The sequence below is a fragment of the Heliangelus exortis genome, chromosome 3, assembly GCF_036169615.1.
Source record: "Heliangelus exortis chromosome 3, bHelExo1.hap1, whole genome shotgun sequence".
In the NCBI taxonomy this organism is placed as follows: Eukaryota; Metazoa; Chordata; class Aves; order Apodiformes; family Trochilidae; genus Heliangelus; species Heliangelus exortis.
In genome coordinates, this window is record NC_092424.1 from 24,289,650 (window position 1) to 24,309,347 (window position 19,698).

The 19,698-nt window shown below is 37.8% G+C and overlaps 1 protein-coding gene across 28 annotated transcripts in view; it reads right to left on the reverse strand.

Annotated features, from left to right (window-relative positions):
• ESRRG (estrogen related receptor gamma) overlaps nt 1-19,698 on the reverse strand; it is a 404,999-nt gene that overhangs the window by 198,324 nt on the left and 186,977 nt on the right. The window contains exon 4 of one of the 28 annotated variants that reach the window (XM_071739655.1): nt 9,368-9,572. The exons of the other annotated variants lie outside the window; for them this stretch is intronic. Within the exon in view, the coding sequence (XP_071595756.1) occupies nt 9,368-9,369 (2 nt within the window). The 5' untranslated portion in view covers nt 9,370-9,572. The remainder of the gene's footprint in view (nt 1-9,367; nt 9,573-19,698) is intronic. 28 annotated transcript variants of the gene reach the window in all.

Sequence of the window (19,698 nt, forward strand, 5' to 3'; positions counted from 1 at the left end):
TGGCCAGGTTCTGCTTCTGGACATGGTCCACTCCTATAACAGCAGTCCCAGCTCTTAGTCCTGCCACTTTGAGACCCTTCTCCAATGTGTTTTGAGGTGTTTTTTTCCTTCCATACAAGAAAGGAATAAAAAAAACAGCTTTTTGTGTACTTTACATGAAAATATACTTTTATACTCAAAACTTGTCCAAATCCAAAGTCAGTGAATCTGTAGTGGATGAAAGAGCAAGATATTTTACAAGGTGGCAAAGAATCTTCAGTTCCTGTTGAAGCTCAATGGGGATCTTGACATCAACCATTTATAATTGTGATTATGCTACTATATGTTGTAGACAGTAATAACATTTCCCAGGACTGAGATTTCTGTCATCTTCTCACAAGGCTTTTGAAACTAAGTCATGCTGCTAAAATAGCCTGCAATTCTTAACTACTTCAGATTAATTTAAATGGATTTGCATTTACATTTCCTTTACTTGAATTAGTTATGGCTATGCACACTCAAAAGGAGTAATTAATAAAGAGTAAAAATGCAAAAGTCTGATTTTTCTTCACATCAACAGTAACTGGCTTGAATGTAATAGAACTAATACTTGTGTAAAAGAGTGGAAAATGATAGGCAAATAAATCTCAAATGTTCTACTTGGTCTTAATTATTCCACTTTTTTAAGAAAGGTGAGAAAAATGTCTGCAGAATTGCCTAGTCAATAGAGCATGAATAATGAAAATATCTCTACACAGCTTGCAACCTCCTATAACGATGATTGTAGAAAAAGAGTACATTATTAAACATTGCGGCAAATGCACAGGGCATTTATGTCCCACTTCTTTATTTTGCTAGATTTATGTATTTAGTTGTGATGAAAATTATTTGCATTACTTCTGGGTGCAGAATTGTTCTTGCTATTGTCTCAGTTTTTACACACAGAAGGACAGAAATTGTCATGAGGGAGAATCAGACACTGGTTTTAGCAGCAAGGATTTGATTTATTATTGCTTCAAACAAGTTTCATGCATTAAAGATCCCTGTACAGAACATGACATGTTCTTTCTTTAAAAAACAGCCACACGCTTTAGGACAAGTGACATGATCCAAACGGTCTTGGCTGACGTTGATGGCTATTTGAATGCAGCACAGGAATGTCTCCCTGACTCAACGTGTTTAACATTTTTTCAAATAGAGAGAAGAATAAAGGGGAAAAAATACTTAGTAAAAATGAAATCTCGGTTCTGCAAAAATTGGGTTTCCATTTCACTTTCTGCATGAACTGCTATCACCTGGGCTAATAAAAGCTTTTCTGTGTACATACACATACAGACCCCCTTTATTCAGATGTGAATTTCAGCATCTAATAATCATCTGTTGAGGGTCACATCTGAAATCCACTGATCTGAAGGGAAAACATTCCCTCATCTTCACTTGCCTTTGGATTTGGTACCTACAGATGTGTTAATTATAGGAAATAAATTGCTAACTAACACAACTGGAGCAAAACCACAAGTAGACATTTTTACTGGGAGAAAGAATGGGGGGAAGAAGGAAGACTGACAGAGCTGAAAGGACACAATGGTATCATGTAGGGTACTGGTAGCACAGTGTTTTAAACTGCTGTAACACAATTAATCTTAAGAAAATCCTAAAATACTTCCAGAAAAGCATAGTTTTAGTTTCAAATGCAGCTAAAATATTTTGCAGTTAGGTATTCCCAAAAAAGCATCTAATTATGTATACATGGGGAAACAAAAAATCAACCAAAGCCTAGTTTATTATTTTACTCACTTGCAAACATGCAAACACATGAACCTGTCATTTTCACCAAGTGTTCTTTTTTTTCCTCTTATATATGGAAAGATCCTCTTTTAAGACATGTTATTGTTCCCACAATTATAAGGATTTGGTGAAGGTGTTTTTTTTTTTTTGATCTGACCAAAACAACATGATGTAACTATAAAAACAGATGAAAAGTGATCTAAGTATTCCTTAGCATTTTGTCCTTAGGGACACAACAACATCAACACCAGTTTCATCAGCTCTACTGGTGCATCAGGATAACATGAAGACAGCAGCAATTATATTATTCTGGATTTATATGTATGTAAATGGACAGAATGACCCTCTGTCCATGAGGTTCCAAGGACCTATAGACAACTTAAATAGTTCTTCATGATTTGCCAGTCTAACTTCTCTCCAGCTTTCCTCCCTACAGTCTCTGTCTTGTTATGACTCTGTCATGGCTTTGATTTCCTCTTTCCCACTCACACATCAAATCCTTCCATGGACATGACAAGTTCCTCTTCTCAGAGAGCAGATAGGTTCCTTCCTTCAGCTGCAGAGAAGGTGCTCCTTTAAAGTCACACATCTCCACTTCTTATCACGCAGAAGAGTATATTATCTCAGTGATCATCTAAGAACTACTGTCAGTAAAGCTATGCTGACTAATGTACACCACACCAAGGATATGTCTTGTTGACCAAAGCAGTTATTTTCAGCACTAATTTCAGCCTTGCAGTGCCTACATGAACACCATGGCAGGGAGACCAACAGAGCACTCCACACAGTCACCTGGCCTGCAAGAAAACAGGCTCTGAAACATAACCCCCTCCCCAGTAAAATAAAGCCAAGGAATGAAGCAGTCATGCCACCAAACCCCTCACCATATGAAACAGCAAGTCACAACATACTAAACCTTTTTAAACACTAGAGATTTTTATCTTGATTGCAATAATATCCCTGCACAGACAATGATTGCTAAGGAACATATTATAAAAAAAGGCTAAGCACAACACAGAGTGAAAGCACCTAAACAGCACCTGCAATATTATCCCAGTATGTCTCTTGATTTAACAAAAAACAAAAAAAAACAAAACCAAAAAACCCCAACAACAACAACAAACTCCCACCAGACTTTATTTCCTGTGCCTTTAAGTTATCAAATTTGTTTCATAAGATTTCTGTTATAAAGCTCAGAACTGCTACCCAGCAATTGCTGCTTAGCATGCTTTAAATGTTACTCTTCATCTCTACATAGCAATTGGGTATGATTTCCTGTATTTTCTATTCTACATTATGGCCCATGCCTATTTCTCCTTTCTACCTTAAGCTAGGAATGGAGAGAATACTGGCACAAGTAAAGAAGATATATCAGAACAACTTATTTTGTTTTAGCATTCCTCTGAATGTGTTCTTAACATTTTGCCTAAAGGTTTTGGGGTGAAGGAGTCCACAGATTCACAGTATTTATCTGAGATTTTTTCCTAAGAGGAATGAAGACGTTGTAGGTACAGAAGAACAGTGCCTTTGAGAGTAAGCTTAAACTTCTGTGTATAACTCCAGCATATTTTCTACAGTTAATTGTATTTTCATATAAAAGAACTTTACAGAGAGACTACAGGTAGAGGTGTGAAAGCAGCTCTGAGCATCACTAAAATGTCCTGCCAGTCTGCAGGGACCTCAACATTTCCCACATACAGCCAGTTATGTCTTCCCAAGTAAAAAAATGTGGGCTTCCAAATATCTTCTGAAGTCAAAACAGGTGGGTTTCTTCTGAATAGAAAAGGGTGATGCTGCTCATCTAGTATCTCTTTAAAGCTGACAGTGAGAAGCAGGTACTGAGAGTGTTGAATTTCTCTCTTCTAAAGTAACCAGATGAAGAGTACCCTAGAAGGTCTCAATTCTCTCCACCAGCTATAATGAGAGGTGAGGATGGGGAGCTCAGATATAGAAGTTTACACTAGAGATATCTAAAGTTAGGTGAAAGTAATCTTGTTGTAGGAGTTTTCCAAGGACTTGAAAGAGGAGAGGATTTCATCAAAGGGCTATTTCAAGATAACTGTCATAGTCAAAAAAAGAAATAATTGACGTAGCTACGGCTGTCTTTAAGTTGGGCTTGTTCCTCCTTAGCAAAATTGGTTTAAACATCACATTCAGGTTTATTTCACTCTGTTTGCAACAATATAGTAAGAGGGTCAAAACAGAAGATGAGTATAAAGAACTTTCCTCTTTGCACTTGATTTTGCAAGTGACTATCAGGTCTCATTCAAAGTCTTTGAATCTGTTTGCCTCTCCAGCACTCTTTTCATAAAAGCACAGGGACTTCACTGGAACTTCACCAGTTACACATCTGTAAAATTATCTGCTCTTGATACAGGGATTTTGATTATCACATATTGCTATTTTTCTTCTCACTTAAATTTTCCTTCTGTAGCTCCCTGACATACTTCTAACAAGGTTAGAAACACCACCTTTTTGCTTTTCCTTTTTTTTTCAAAAGAAGGCAAAGGAAAAGTTAATTCCTCAATTTATATTTGTTGTTAAGCCTCATTAAGCTTTAAGAAAACCTTTTTATTAACCAGAGTGCATCCACTTTCTTTGGTGAATCTCACTATGAACACTGTCAAAGGCCTAGCACATAACTGTCCAGGTGCTACTGGCAATTACATAAAAACACAGAGACTGAAGCCTAAAGGGAAAGAATGAAGAAAAGTGCTTCAATAAAAAAGTAGAGGGTGGGGGTTCTTTGTGTACAAAATGGATTAAACACAGTTGAATATATTCATAGAGGTGTGGTTAGACTCTAACTGTGCTGGATTATACTAATATTTATTAGTACAATTTAAAGTCTTCAGTTAATAGTCTTGAACCCTTTTGGCTTTACATAGGATGTGTAAGAGATTGACAAACCAACACAAGAAATAATTCAACTTTTCCATTTGCTTTCTTGACATTTCTCTTTGACCACTGTCATGTTAGCATTTGCATCTTCAAAGAAAGAAAAAAAAATAAAAGTAGCTTGTACATTGAAAAGGATCCTCCAGTTATTTAACTTTTTTTATTCTCTTACTGTTACTCTGCCCTGTCACTGTAAGGCAGTGGCCAAAGAAGCCAGGCAGGTGCATTTCTGCATGCAGCTCAAAGATGCCCCATGTTGTTAACAAGTTATGGCCAAGATCACAGTCGGTAAAGTTCAAGCTACAAGACTGAGACTAGACAGAGACACTGACTGACATGCTCTCTCAAACTTTCTTTTCTATCCTGATGCTCTTTCACCCCTCTTCTCATTTCTCTGGCAGTAAGTATTAACATATCAAATGAAGGTATATATTTATGAAAGAAGAGCTAGTTATCTGGCACAGATATAAGAAAAAATAAATTAGTCCAGACCTGAGAACAGAATGGCAGAAGAGAGGAGTTAAAAAATGAGAGAAACAGTCAAGAAAAGTCAAAAGCTCACTAATTAAAAGCAGTGAGAATTCACTATGCCAAAGTTACAGGCACATTAGCATTATTCTGACAATGCAAGGCACACCTGCACATGCATATAACCAGCCAAAATAAGTATAGATTTTTTTCTGTACCATCAAAGTGATGTAAAATAACTGGATAAACCAGAAAATCTGACACATTAAATTTGATGTAAAAAAAAACTGTGAAGTTAATAAACGACAACCTTATCTGAAAAAAATGGCTCAAAGCACAATTCAAGGACCATTTCTTGGTTGAATAGCTGTTTTGTTTCCTATATATGGCAGATAATCTTTGATGACACCCTCTTTTAATAAAGTCCTAGTTTGAGGAAACAACAGAGTTCCAGTGGGCCAGATTTCACTTGTCTTTGCAAAAATCCCAAGTACCCATATCATAATAATTTTGAAATCCTGCAATTTTAACCAAGCCAGCTAGCCCTCAGCTCCAAACATGAGTGAAATGGGATTGAAAATCAACAACACTGAGCTACATTCAGCAGTTGTGTCAGTATCCAACAGGATTTTAAAGCTTTCCATGTCTTTGGTAGCAAAGTAGGCTGGGATACTTCAGCTCATGTCCAAGAGTATATGCATGAATAATCATGAAAAAGAATATCTGTTTATTCACATTGCAAAAATTATATAATCATGTCACTGACCTTGGTGCATTCACCAAGATTCTGTGGCCAAGAATATTGCATCAGCCTTAACATAAAGTTTTTCCCATACCTTATAAACTATGAACTCATGGCAGAACAACATCTGTGTGATTTTGGTGTTTTTAAAAATGCAATTTAAGAGAAGTATAATTGAAGCTCTGCCTCTCGCTTGCAGACTCCTTACTTGTGAAAATTACAGCAATTGACACAGAAACAAACTAATTCCATGAGACAGCTAAGTTTTAGGATAGCCAAGCTCATTTAGGAAAATAAGTTGGAGCATTCCCTGGTCCTTAGGAATGCATCTCCTATGCCATGTTTATGATATCTTTGAAGTATTCAATGCTTGTAAAAATAAATTAACAAATAAAAAATACTGAAGTGTTCTGTGAATATATTAGCCTTTCATTCCTTCTGGCCAGTTACTAATTGTCAGGCTGTTCAAACCCCAGACACTGTAACAATCCCCAATGCCTAAATTACATTCATCAAATAATTTCCTAATGCAATGTATTAGAAACCACTTAGAAAAAAACATACCTGTCTAATTTCCCAGAACAGGCTGGAGGCTTAATTTTGTTCTCAGCTACACTGGAGTAATTCTAGAATAACTTAATTGATGACACTGAATAACTCAAATTTCCACAGCAGCATATCTGGAAGATGAATTTGGTTCTGGAGACAACAAATTATTAGGACTCAAGATGCAAGATTCGAGGCCCAAAAATCCATTTGATTTAGAGCTACTGTTTTAATTCCTCACCACAGTGCTGGGGTTTGGGCAGCAGCCACTGAAACACTGTTTTCCTCCAATTTGATGGGTTTGTGGGTATCAGGTATGAATATCCAGGTACAAATACAGAATAGCTCCGAGTTGCTCCAAAGTAGAGCAGTGCTGGGATGGAGGACAAGTCAGTCCAAGAAGTCCCCAAAGACTCCTTGGCAGCTGCTCTCCCAGTAGCACAAGCAGGGCACAGCTTGCACTCCAGCCCTTGTGTTAAATGAGTTCCCAGTGCATTGTCATTGTTATTAGTCAGGGGTAGATGGAAGGTTTCTAAGCAGACAAACTTTATCATACACTGCTGAGTTATAAAACCAACCTCCAATGAAATAACATTTGCAAAAAAACCCACAGAGACAGAAAATTCCGAGAAAAATCATCTCTCTTCTGTGTATAGAGAAAACAAAAGCTTCTATACATCATCAACAGACCAACAGTGGCCATGGACACATTTGTTTTTAAGCTATCAGGCCATTTTTCTTTTAGAAATGGATCAGTTAAAACAAAATCATCAATTGGAAAGGATAAGCACAGTGTAACTTCTGCTACTCTGTCTGGAAAAGAGAGTGAAAAATAATTGATAGATTTCGATTTGTATAGGATTAGACATAATCATATTTTTTTAGTACAATATAGTCTTTGTCTTTGGAGCATAATGGAAAATACTGCAATTCCTGTCTTAAAGGCAGGTTCCACAGTAGGGAACGAACTTTTAATCCAGTCTGTCCTGCATTTGGGTCATAAAAATCTCATTTATATATCTTGTTCCTCTAATCTTGGCCCTCTCTGTCTTATAACATGACTGTATAAACTAAAACCAAAAACCTATTTGTAAGGCCTATACCAGGATGCAGTCTATGGGTCTCAAGAGAACATTTATTGCTCATATCTTGTCCTGTAGCTTTGGAATTTAAGGTCCTTGTTGTATTCATATAGGTTTTCAGACCTATTCATATAGCTCTGTTAAAAAAACACTAGTAGAAAGCTACTGTAAAGAAAATTAACTCTACCCCAGCTAGACACAGCCCAATTTCAAATTCTATTCTATTTTTAGTGAACCCCTAACTTGCTATACCTTTTTTTTTCTGCCCTATCAGAAGTTCCTCAGCTACATCTTTGACTTTGGAGAATTGCAGAGGTCAAAACAATGTGCAAGAGCAAACTCAGAGGCATAAAAAAGTCTAATAATTTTCTATTAAGAGAGCTGATGAGAGTGATGTTATGGGCACTGCACCTTAGAACAAGAGACAGCATACTGTGTAAAACTTGTTGACTGAATTTACTTGCTGGTAGTGCTAAAATGGCCAAAATCTGCAACAAATTTTATCTACATTTGGACTGGAATAAAATGCTAAATTATTGCATAGATATAAACGAGGAACCAATATTGTCTCCCAAAATGCATCAGGCCATCAACAAATAATTTATATTAGAGAAAATTCCAGCAAGAAAAGCTGGTCTTTTTCAGATGCATAAGATACTCACTGCTGCAACTAGCACACAAGTTTAGAAAGAATATCTTGAGGTCTTCTTCATAGCATAGATTACAGTTGATTACAGAGACCACTTCGTGGATGCTTTACTTCTCTTTTAAAGCTGCAGACACAATTTCTCATAATTTCACAATCCCAAGGCTACAAGAACTTCTTTGAAAGCACTTTCTTAGAAAAGCATACTGTTACCTATCATTTCATGCAGCCTAACAGTTGGAAATGAGATTTTCCAGCAGCAGGACACCTACCAGCTACCACAGCCCACCTTACAGAACTTCCCAGATCATATGCTGAAAACCCCTGGACAGTGTAGAGGTCTAAGTAGTTCCATGTTTCCAAGATTCTTTGTCTCTCAGGCATGTGTACAAGGAGAGCTCTCATTTGAAACTCCCATTTTCTCTCTCTTTTGCAGGAGTAATAGTTTCTTTCACACATGAGAATAATAGCTTGCTTTGTACATGCAGATTATATGTTCCCCTCACCCCCCCCCCCCGAAAAAAAAAAAAAAAAAAAAAAAAGCAAACCCAACACTACAAACAAAAACATATCAGAGGTTGCAATAAAAGTATAGATGCAAGATAATAGAAGTAGTCAGAGCTGGAAAAAATAAGGGACACAATGAAACACTTTCTGACACAGGCGCCTGCCCAGCCAGGAACCCATTAGCACCTTGTCACAAAAGCCCCTAAGCACATAAAAATATGAATTTGGAAATAATAAAAACCAATGGACATACACAATTAAGTGACCAATGAAAACCTGTCGTCTGCTAAGTTCCTCTTTAGAACATCGCCAGAAAGAACTGTTGGGAAGGAAAAGATAATTTGGAAATACCTCAACCTCAACTTAAAATATTTACTGGCAGGAAAAAAAAAAATTACACCTGGAGTAAAGGACGGGAGAGATGAAGGAGTGGTTTGTGGCAATATCTCCATTAATTTTATTAGACTTATGAAATGTTAAGCCTGTTAGTGACTGCTTATTTAGTAGGATCTAGTAGGATATTCACAATCCCCCCACATCAGTTATCTCAACTTCCCCTAGTTCACCTCATCTGCTGTAGCTACAGCTACTGCTGTTGCAGTGTTTTCTGTTCCATGGGTTTCCTACTCCTTCACTTCAGTCACTCCTCCACAAATCCCAAATCTCCCACCTTCAAATCCAAAACCTCACCATGGCATAAAAACTACTTACATCTTGGCTGTCAAACTTGACACGTGGAAAACTTAATGTTTTAGTCAAACTAAAAATATGCTCTGCTGGGCTTCTGGAGTCAAACTTCTCTGGTCATAGCTCATAATCTTTGCCTTCAATATCCATTCAAAATCAGTTTCAAACTTGTTTATCCTTTCCAGGATTCTACCAGGAGTCCACCCATGTGTAACTTCATAATATAAGCCTTTAATTATGAAAAAGAAAACAACCTGCATGAGAAATCCACACACCCACTCTTACCAGCACACCTCTCCCCACCCTGTTCACCTTGATTATACATATTTTGGTGAGAAACTGTTTATTATCACCAATTATGGAGCAACAATGCTCTCAGTGCAGAACCCCACCATATTAGAGATTGCACAAGTATTGTAACATAAGACAGTCCTTGATGTAAAGAGCTTTTGGCAAGTTTTCCCTGGAAAGGACTCTCCTGGTATTTGCTGCCCAAGACACCTCTTTGGAGCCCCCTTGCTGTTCACCAGGGACAAATGGGAAAAACCTCAAGAGAAAACATGCAACTAAAAGTACATGTCAAACATAATTAAACCCACTTTTTTGACATTTAGAAGTAAAACTTGGACCACCTCAGTGATTTTCATAGGATCAGCAATTTCTTCCCCTACATTGCTCATTGCACAGTCACTATGATGCACAAGAAGATTTGGAAAACAGACCTGACAGCCACTAGGAAATACCTTTGTTTACAGGGCTTAAGAGAGTTAAGGGCCTGACTATTCCAGTCGTGCAAATCAGAAATAAATGTGAAGAGTCACCTGACATTATGCTGCTATAAAACAAGTATGCAGCCAAGATGTTGCTCTTGCTTCAGAGGAGTAACTTCAGTAACACGTGCAGATTGACATGCAAATAAGCCTCTTGAAATTGCACCAAGAGAGGTGGAGAGAGAAAGACAATCTTGATTAAAAATTTTTGAAGGACACTACTATGAGGTGCTTAGTTATGATCAGCTCAACATAAATTATCATATAACACTTTTCCAATGAGAATGCAATATGAGCTAAATTTTACACTGATTTATAGTTTATGAAGGCTTCACTGAAAACTCTGGTTGTTTCACATGTCCAGTTCAGAGCAGAATTAAGGTTTGTTTGCTCTACTTAAACATCTACAATTGAGCATTAGGGATGGAAGGTCATAGCAGTAGCAAGAAAAAGCCTTTTTTATTTTTTTTTTTTTTATTATTATCATCCCATCTAAGGAAAAAATTATTCCCCAGCGCAAAGACCTAAACCTGTGTTCAGTTTGTGTTCAGTTTGCCCTGAACCAGGTATAATAATGACATCATTTTGAAGATTATGTTGATGTAGATTTTGAAAAGAAATTTGATAATACAAGTTATGTTTGAAGTCCTCCTTATATTCACTCATTCTTGATTCTTCTTTTCAGACAAAAAGCCTCTGCCTTTGCCAAGCTCCTGTTTAGTCTGTTAGTCTGCAAAGAGCAGACAGCGGCCTACCGTAGGCAGCAATGAAAAAATGCATTTTTATCCTCCTTTTCTAGACTGCTTCAGAGGCACTATGGTACTTCCTGCCAAAAAACCCACGTTCTGTTCACAGTTGCAAGCATACAGCTAGAGAAACATCAGAAATGTTAATTTATTTGTACTGTAAGTGAGAACGGAGTCAGAGCTCAGAGCTGAGACTGTATGACAAGAGTAGTAACTTACAAAATTCATTATTAAAAGGCTATCACATACAAAAGTCACAGATCGGGATTCAGATTTCTGAAAATACCTGGGTTTTGTCTTTGAGTTTGTTGTTTGTTTGTTTTTTTAATTATTACATGTCATTAATCTGTTCAGACATTATCTCCCTTTAATTTTGCTTGTTGCTTTTAACAGTGTATTTCAAGATACAGGCAAAGTATCTCTCTTCTTTTGTATTACCTCCACTCATGAAACCCTTACAGCTCAAAGACTTGTGTGATTAATAGCTCTGCCAGCAATTCCTATTAAAAACTATTCCTATTTTATCTTTTTACCCTGTCCCTGATTTCCTCTACTGTCTGTGCAGAATACCCACTGCCAGCATCTTCATGCAACCCAGAGCTTTGCAACTTTATTTCTCATTATTCTTTTCCACTTTAAGAAGATCCTGTCGATTTTGTTTGACTGGATAATAACCAAGCAACTTAAAAGCAAAATCCTTCAAGTAGTTGAGTGCCCAAACCAGTAATTTAGTGTCTTTGAAAGAGCTCAGCACCTAGCAGGAGGATATCAATGTGTTTCAGCTTGCTAAGCTATGATTTGCCTGTGTCCCTGTTCCTCCCTTGGAAGCCAGCATTACCTTCTAGTCTTGGACTTCAAGAAAACAGAGAAATGTATTTAAACAAGATCACACAAGATCTGTCACTGAGCAGGCAAAACAGGTTCCTTATTGCATGCCTTTCAAGTAAGCACTCCAAGTGTAAGTCATACTCTCAAAATTATTCTGTCATTCCCGTGACAATGTGTTTTTTTGTTTGTTTTTTGGCTTTTGGGTTTTTTTTTGCTGTTGTTGTTGGGTTTTGTTTTGTTTTGTTTTTTTTAATATCTAGTGCTTCTCGACTGTTTAAGTAGCTATGTCTCCTCAATATCTAATTCAGGTGTAGTATGGAAAAGTCTAACAACCCTGGGCTGGCAGCCAAGCCTGCCTGTGACTGACGCTCGCTTAACTGAGCAAAGATTTGCTCTGCTCCAAGCAGGAACCTGACTACAGCAGGAGCGGTGACAGCGAGGGTGCAGGCTGCATCCTAACAACGCCGTTTCCAGCTTGTGCTCAGGCAAGTGGAACCAGCACTTAAGATGAATGCTAAAAGGCTTCAATCTTCTGCTTCTTTCCAGTTCACCTCCTGTATAAACCCCGGAGTTTTTAGTAAGAGCTGCACATTAGGGTGGTTACATTGCTAATCCGGGCATAATTTTAAGCTGAATGAAAGGCGATTTAAATGTTGATGGAGGAGGAGAGCAAGGGGAAACACAGAAGAGAGAAGATGGAAAGGAATGAATTGCTTAGAATACATTTTAAAAAATGTATTCTTGCCAGTAAATGATAGAAATAAATCAGCACCATGAAGTCACTGGTAACTGGATTTAAAACAGAGTTTATGACAATTTGCTAAGGGGCCAACATAAAGCACAAGCAAAACTAATAAAAATATAGCCTCCACCAATGATGATAATGTTAAGCTGTTGGAACAAATTACTTGATTTAAATGAAATTACAGTTCTCCAAACATAGACTACAGGCAAATTTAACAAAATCTGTCCCAAAGGCTTTACTAACTAGTCAATGACTGAGGGAGTAACAGAAAAAACCAACATCTATAAGCAAAATCTGTACTCAGCAGAAACACCTGGATGCCTAAATCTCCTTTCCTCACTTGAAAAAAAATTCTCATATTCCATTAAGAGCAACTGAATAGTTACAATGTAAGCAATTCTGTGATTATTAACAATTTCCCCCACCCTCAATATCTCTGTTTCTCTTTATTCTCTTTTTCCTTTTTAAACTGAGGATACTTTTGCTGAATAATTACAAGAGGTAAAATGCTCTGGTGGTGTTTCAGTTTGGACCTAGGTAGGGCTGTAGAAGTGAAGTCAGAGTTGCCCTTGTATATGATTCCATCAGCATTCACACAGTTTTGGAATCTGGTCTCTGATGCTTTTCAGACCTGGAGCAGTTGCTAACTATGATCCCATTTATCAAACATATTAGCAACGTACTGGCTGAAGAACACACCCTCTACATATCCACTGGCCTGATGTTGGGTTTGACGTGCAAGAAGCACTGTACCAAGCTGTGAACAGCCTAGCCTGTGGACTGAGATAACCCCTTAAACTTTTTATCTCTTAAAACTTTGGTTTACATTTCAATTAGGTCACAAGCAAAATCCATGTGATCATGTCAATCTACAGGTGACATAGCTTGATCATAAAAATCATCACAGAGTGATGTCAATAGCAGACAAGGATGCCCTAAATTAGAAACATGTGGGTAGGTTATACATCTCTACTATCTGCCTTCAGTAATCCACCCACTAAGTTGTTTGTTTGATTTTTTCTTTAGTATTTTATCCTTAAGTGAAAATAAAAATAGCTCAGCTAAGGTACACTATGAAATAAATACTAGTGGGAATGGGCAAGAAAAACAACAGTGGAAATTCAGCCTTCTTAAAGAAAGACCATACAGTCTACAAACACCTAAGAGATCCTGCAACCAAATCTTCACTTCTTTCAGGAGACTGAAAAACCAAAGAGCACCAAAAACTTTGGCAGCAACAACTCCGAAATCACTAAATGACTTGCCCCCTTCCCTCTCTGTTTTTGGTGTTGTTTTTTCTTAAACCTGTATCTTATAATTGAAAGTCAGTGGATTAAGCACAACACACCAAACCACTGTTAACACTCCATCTCCTGCAAGACTGGATCCTAACAACTCTGTTTTCTGCCTACAGTATGTGCAAGCAAGTGGAACCACCACATGCACTGCATGCTAAAGGCCAGAGCCTTTGTCTTCTCCAAGTTCTGTCTATTTCAGAGGCTAACATGCTGCAATTAGTCTAATTAATGTGAAACAATGAGCTGTGTTACCACTTATCAAATTGATTGTTCCCCTATCAAAACAAAACAGGCTGGCTTTTTGATGTAATTTCAAGAGATGATTTGAAATGTCATGTTGCTGCAAGCCAATTACCTTATGACTGGAGTCATGGTCAACAGAATACATAATTAGCTGGAGTTTGGGAAGACTGCTTACTGTTAGTATGCTAATTAACTGTCTTTTGTCATAAAACAAAAAGGTTGTAGCTAGGGTTGTGAAATAGGTCTTTTTTATTTACATTTCTTTGTGTTATCACTGTGAGGCATGACAATGCAAAAGAATGGAAAATTTTAATTCCACTACTTCAAATTAATACTGAGCTGCAAGGTCAGACACAGTGTTGGACTACAAGCAATGCTCAACTCTTCCATGTATGACACATGGGCTGCACCCTCCACCTGGAGCATTAAGCATCAAGCAAATCTCATGCCAGAAAGCCACCTTGTAGCACCTAGGAAACAACGTCTGGCATTCAATCAGGATGGGATGCTCCTTTCCCAAAAAGGATGAGACTATCTGTAAGAGCCCAAGTGTGCCAGGTGCCACCCTGCCAACCCCAAACTGCTCCACCAAACATCTTCAAAAGCATACTCCAGAAAAACTTGAACTACAAACAAATGATGGTGTTACTTCTGCTGTAGTGTACTGCTCAAAGAAAGTTTAATGAGGGTGTGTGGGACAGCAAACAAATCCTGCCTAAGAGTAAAATCCTTAATAAGTCAGCTGCTGCTACCTCCTTTTGATCACCTCATTTGTGTGATGAATTCTGCATTCCTCAGGTATGCATTAAAGAGTTGATCCTGAATGGTCCTGGGTGCTTTCCACACCTCTAGGTTTTGAGGGAAGCTGAGGAACTCAATATTTTGCCGGATAAACATCTACCAGAAAGCATTTGAACTTAAAATCCAGCTGTCAGCAGCTCCTGTTCTGCCCTCTTTCATCCCAGCTCCACTCCAGGTGCCATCACATGAAAAGAATGGAAGACAGAAATTAGGTTAAGGAACTGTCCCTAGTTCCTACCAGTTTAAATTCCAGTTCTCTTTTTCCTGACTATAATTCAGCACTTTATCTAAGGTTTTGCTTGGCCTGAGCATCTCCAGAGAGCAAGGTCTGGAATTGCTGGAACTTTTAATGATGTTGTTCTGCTAACAGCTGCTGACTTACGCATCCTGCTATTTATTATAAAAAAAATTTGCTCCTCCGTGTATGCTTGGTTTGAAACACTATACAGATAATTCTTGGTAGCCCTTAAAAGCAAGAGAGATGTGTAAATCACTCTCCCATAGAGAGGAGAAATTAAGTGTTCAAAACCTAGATCAAAAAGTTGTCAAGTTTGCCTTTTCTAAAGACTTAATTTAAATTCAAATCCAGTCTACTCCATGTTCACATGAAGATTCATAAAGCTTCAAGTCCAGAAATTACATAGGATGGATCCCCTTTAAAATCATTATATGAAATCAGTAGGCACCCCTGGACTATTTTCCTGACTCCTCTCTTCCAACCTGATCTAAATTAAAAGGATTATAAAATTAGGTATGCATGCAGGAAGGCTAAACTTTTATCTTAAATTATGAAACCTATAACGAACAGAAAAACACTAATTTCTTCTGGTGCTGTCATTTACTAGAATCAACATCATCCTGTCTTTATTCAACAGAGAAAACAAAGCTAATCCCAATTTCTAAAGAGCTGGCTAATAAAGGAGTCAAGGGATCATTAGTCTAATTAACTCATTCCTGTTTTCAGTTTACATTTCATTATGCTATTCCACTTTTTGAAATGTCGATTTTTAAATACCACAGAAAACTGTTTAACATACAGACATTATGTCCAACAAATCTAGGGACATATAAAACAGTTACTTAATTCTAGTACATTAATAATATCCAGGTACACAGCTAAGCATCTCCTCTAAATCATTATTGTAAAGTTCATTTACGGATATACAAATCAGGGAAATACTTACATGACGCTTGGCGCCTTGTTTTATGGTTGTGCTTTTGCTACCTGAGTATTCTTAATACTTAGATGTCCTTGCATCCCCTTTTGGTAATGATGTCTTTTTGTTCTTAATAAAAATAAATCAGGATACTAAAGGACAATTTCCCGTCAAGTTTGTTTGTTTGTGGTTTTTTTCTTCTTTTTATTGGGTGTCTTTCTACAGCCTAATATAATGAGTCACTTACTGTATGTTAAGTCAATTCTTAAATTGATTTAATGAATCATCGAGTCATTTACTGTCTTTTAAGTCAATTTTTAAATAAATGTAACTTCTGTTAAATTAATGGTCACTTCTGTAAGCTGTTTGGAAACAATCAACCTGAGCTAACAGTGCAGGCTGTTAGTTGTGCTTGCTGCACTTATACAGACAAGTTTTACAAAACACTGCAATTCTTCATATAGATGAAATACTATACAATAATGTGTGTGTGCACAAAAAAAGGAAACAGGAAGAGAGAAAGCCTGTAGGTATGTACACAAAACCACATTTGCCTCTGTGCACTTCTGAACACCTTGCAGTTACCTTCTACCTACTTGCTGGGGAACAAACAGATTTTACTTAGCATTTAATCCACTAAATCACTAAACACGAGTAACACTACACGACTTGTCCCTGAGCATCTTGTGGATTATTCACATGTTTAAATTAGACACATATTACAAACTGCTGGAGCACAGCCTGAGAGATGGTGATGTTTTGCCAACATGCTTCTTTGTAGTAAAGCATCTGCAGGAGTTTGGGATACCAGCAATTAAAATGGGCATAATTGGCACTATTTCCTTGGTATCCTCTTTTCCAAATGCCCCATGATGAGATGTCCCTCCATCTACCTGGGCATCCTCCAAAGTCTTTTCTCCTACAAATTTGCATGGTACATACATAAGCTATAATCTCAGTAGCAGGCAGAACCAGGCTACATGTGCAGAGTACACCCATAATGTTCTCTCAATGAACATGTAACACATTGTGGTTCCCTTGTATGTATCTTAAGGGATGCTAATGATGGCTTGTGCTGACTGCAGCTCACAGGCAAAATGAATACAGACACACTGAAATGGAAATGAGGCATGACAGCAGCTTTTACATAAATATGATCCAGGCATCATTTATATCTGCTACTTCATTAGTCATGCTGGATAATAAGAGATCTGAGAGTCTTTTCTTGAATGTCCAAGATTCACCAAACCATTTTTTAATGCTTTCTGATTTCATTCAGCCCTTACCTTCAGCAAAAACCTAGCAGCCAATTCCCTGATTATTTTCATTTTTGAGAACTGGAATTTGGTCTTCTGAATAGCCTGGACCCTGAGGTGAGACCTCTACAGTATCTCTGCTACATCTTCTAATTGTGACCAAACACTAACATCAGTTTAGCTCTTCCAGGCCACGGATGCTACAGAAATGAAAAATTTGTTTTAACATCTATCTGTTCAGTCTATCACAGGAAAAGCAGTCCTTGAAAATCCCTTGGAAATCGAAGGTGCAACTAGATATCTCACTGGCTGAAGGAAACCAGGCAGCTATTCATGAGCAGTGTTTTTTTAAAAGCTGTCCTTGCATTTTAGGAGGGTTCAGCTTCAGGCACTCAAGTTTGACAAGTTTGTCTGAGAATATGAGCTTATGGTAGAAATCTCTTACTTGGTGAGACACATGACTCCAACTCAGGATGAGATGCATCTTAAAAGATATTTAAGAAAAAAAATGAAGTTCAGGGGAAAATTGAACAGTGGCAAGCATTCATATGTGCTGCAGAATCCATGCCTTGTGTTTCTGGAATAATAGTATACTGGGACCCCAGAGCTGCAGAAAGCAGAGGGGATGGTACCATTCTGGGTTTTGTCACCAGCAATAATACACTTGCAGAAAAAAAGTGCCTTTAAAAAATGCAAAAGAGGACTGTGAGTGCAGTACACAGATTATTTTTAGTGGCTTAAAAGGGATTAAATCACATCCATTAATTAATGTATTTTGAGAAGGCTAATGAAAAATAACATTTCCCTTAAAAACAATACATATATCTTTCATATAAAGCTCTGCTTTAGGATGACTGAATCCAGATAGGAACTGTAGCTAACAAGGTACCTGATAATGCTCCTGCAATAAAAGGTGAGCATTAGCTCTCATTAATTCATGTTCTTAGTGCTGTTCACCATCACGAGCTGACCCGACATGATGTAACACGATGTGGCATGCCAGAATGCATCACAACGTGTTTGGAATCATAAAAGCAAACAAATCCTCAACAACTAAACTTCCCTGCAGTCCCTGGTAGGGAGTCTGGCATTCCTGATCAGACACTGTCTTACCTTTATTATCAATGTGTTATACTTCCCGTTGGTTGCTCAATGAGTATTTTCTCTTGTCTGTTTTCTAAACCAACCAAAGCAGGTCAATGCATCTTCATTTAAAAACAAAAGCACAGAATGCTGCTTAAAGCTTTCACTTACTGGGGTTTTTTATTTGCTTTTCCTCCACGTCTTTCTACCTGGTATTACTCAAATTTAGCACTGCCAAGAGAGGACCAAGGCAGCTCGGAGATACACCCTGTTATTTTAGCAAGTGCCTTGAAAAAAATTAATTATTTGGACTTGAAACAAGCCCGAAACGTCAGAGCAAAAGCAAGTGCAAAAGCAGGAGCTACAACATGGTACGCCCCATCTAACAAGGTGTTGAGCACCAAAGCCCAGGGGACTCATGGTGTTCTTGCTGTGAAGATTAGACAAGAGCACTCACGCAGGACACAGCAAGAATATGAAGGGACATGAAGTAAGCATTCCCAGCAGACAGCCTGTTGAAATGTCAGTCAGGCACTCTGCCTCCACCACCTTTCACAGAGCTAAACATCTCTTTATGTCAGAACAAATTGGGCGATCCTCAAATCTTTTTTTCCTCTCCCCTGACTTCAATGAGACAGCGAGCATCGGGAAGGAGAGTAGAAGGGAGTGCACACAGACAGTTCAGTTCAGTTCACATGAAAGCGCCCTGACACACTACAAGACTGAATACTGATATTGGCAACTCTTACAATCTTATCAGAGAGGCAGAAGTAGCAGCAGCTGGCGTGCTACAGACCTTCCCCCTTTCCAATTACGCTGGATGGTTGGCCCCTTCCCAGGCATCTTGCAAGGTCCTTTCAAAATAAACTCCTGTGCAAACATGTAATTTCCTTATTTATGACCATATTTACTTTTGTCATCTTTTTCTTGTTTCTACTCCCACCTTCCCTTATTAGTCAATTAAAAAGGTCTAATTTTAACCAGCTTCTAGCACAGTGCTCAAATGAAGACCAGTGAGTGACTGCAATACTATTTTAAAGAATCTGGTTTCACTTGCAAAATTTTTTACAGGGTATTTGTTTGGGACTTTGGACTGCAAAAACACAAGTTATTTCTGCAACATAACAACAACAAAGAAACCTTCCCACTGATTTCTGCAAGTGTTAGAGAGTTGTTGGCTTTTTTAAAGTGATTTTTTTATTTGATTCAACACCTGAAACATTGCCCTCAAAATAAACAGGTATTTTTCATTCTTTAAGAAAAAACAAACAAAATAGAGCATCAAATGAAAACAGAAATCTTAACTCAGTCAAGACAAAGAACTTTGTGAAAGCACTGCACTGTCAAAGAGCAGCAAGATTAAGCTGCTAGTCCACCTTTAGGTTATAAAGGTGCTGGATTGTAAATTTCTTCTAAAATAAGCACCAA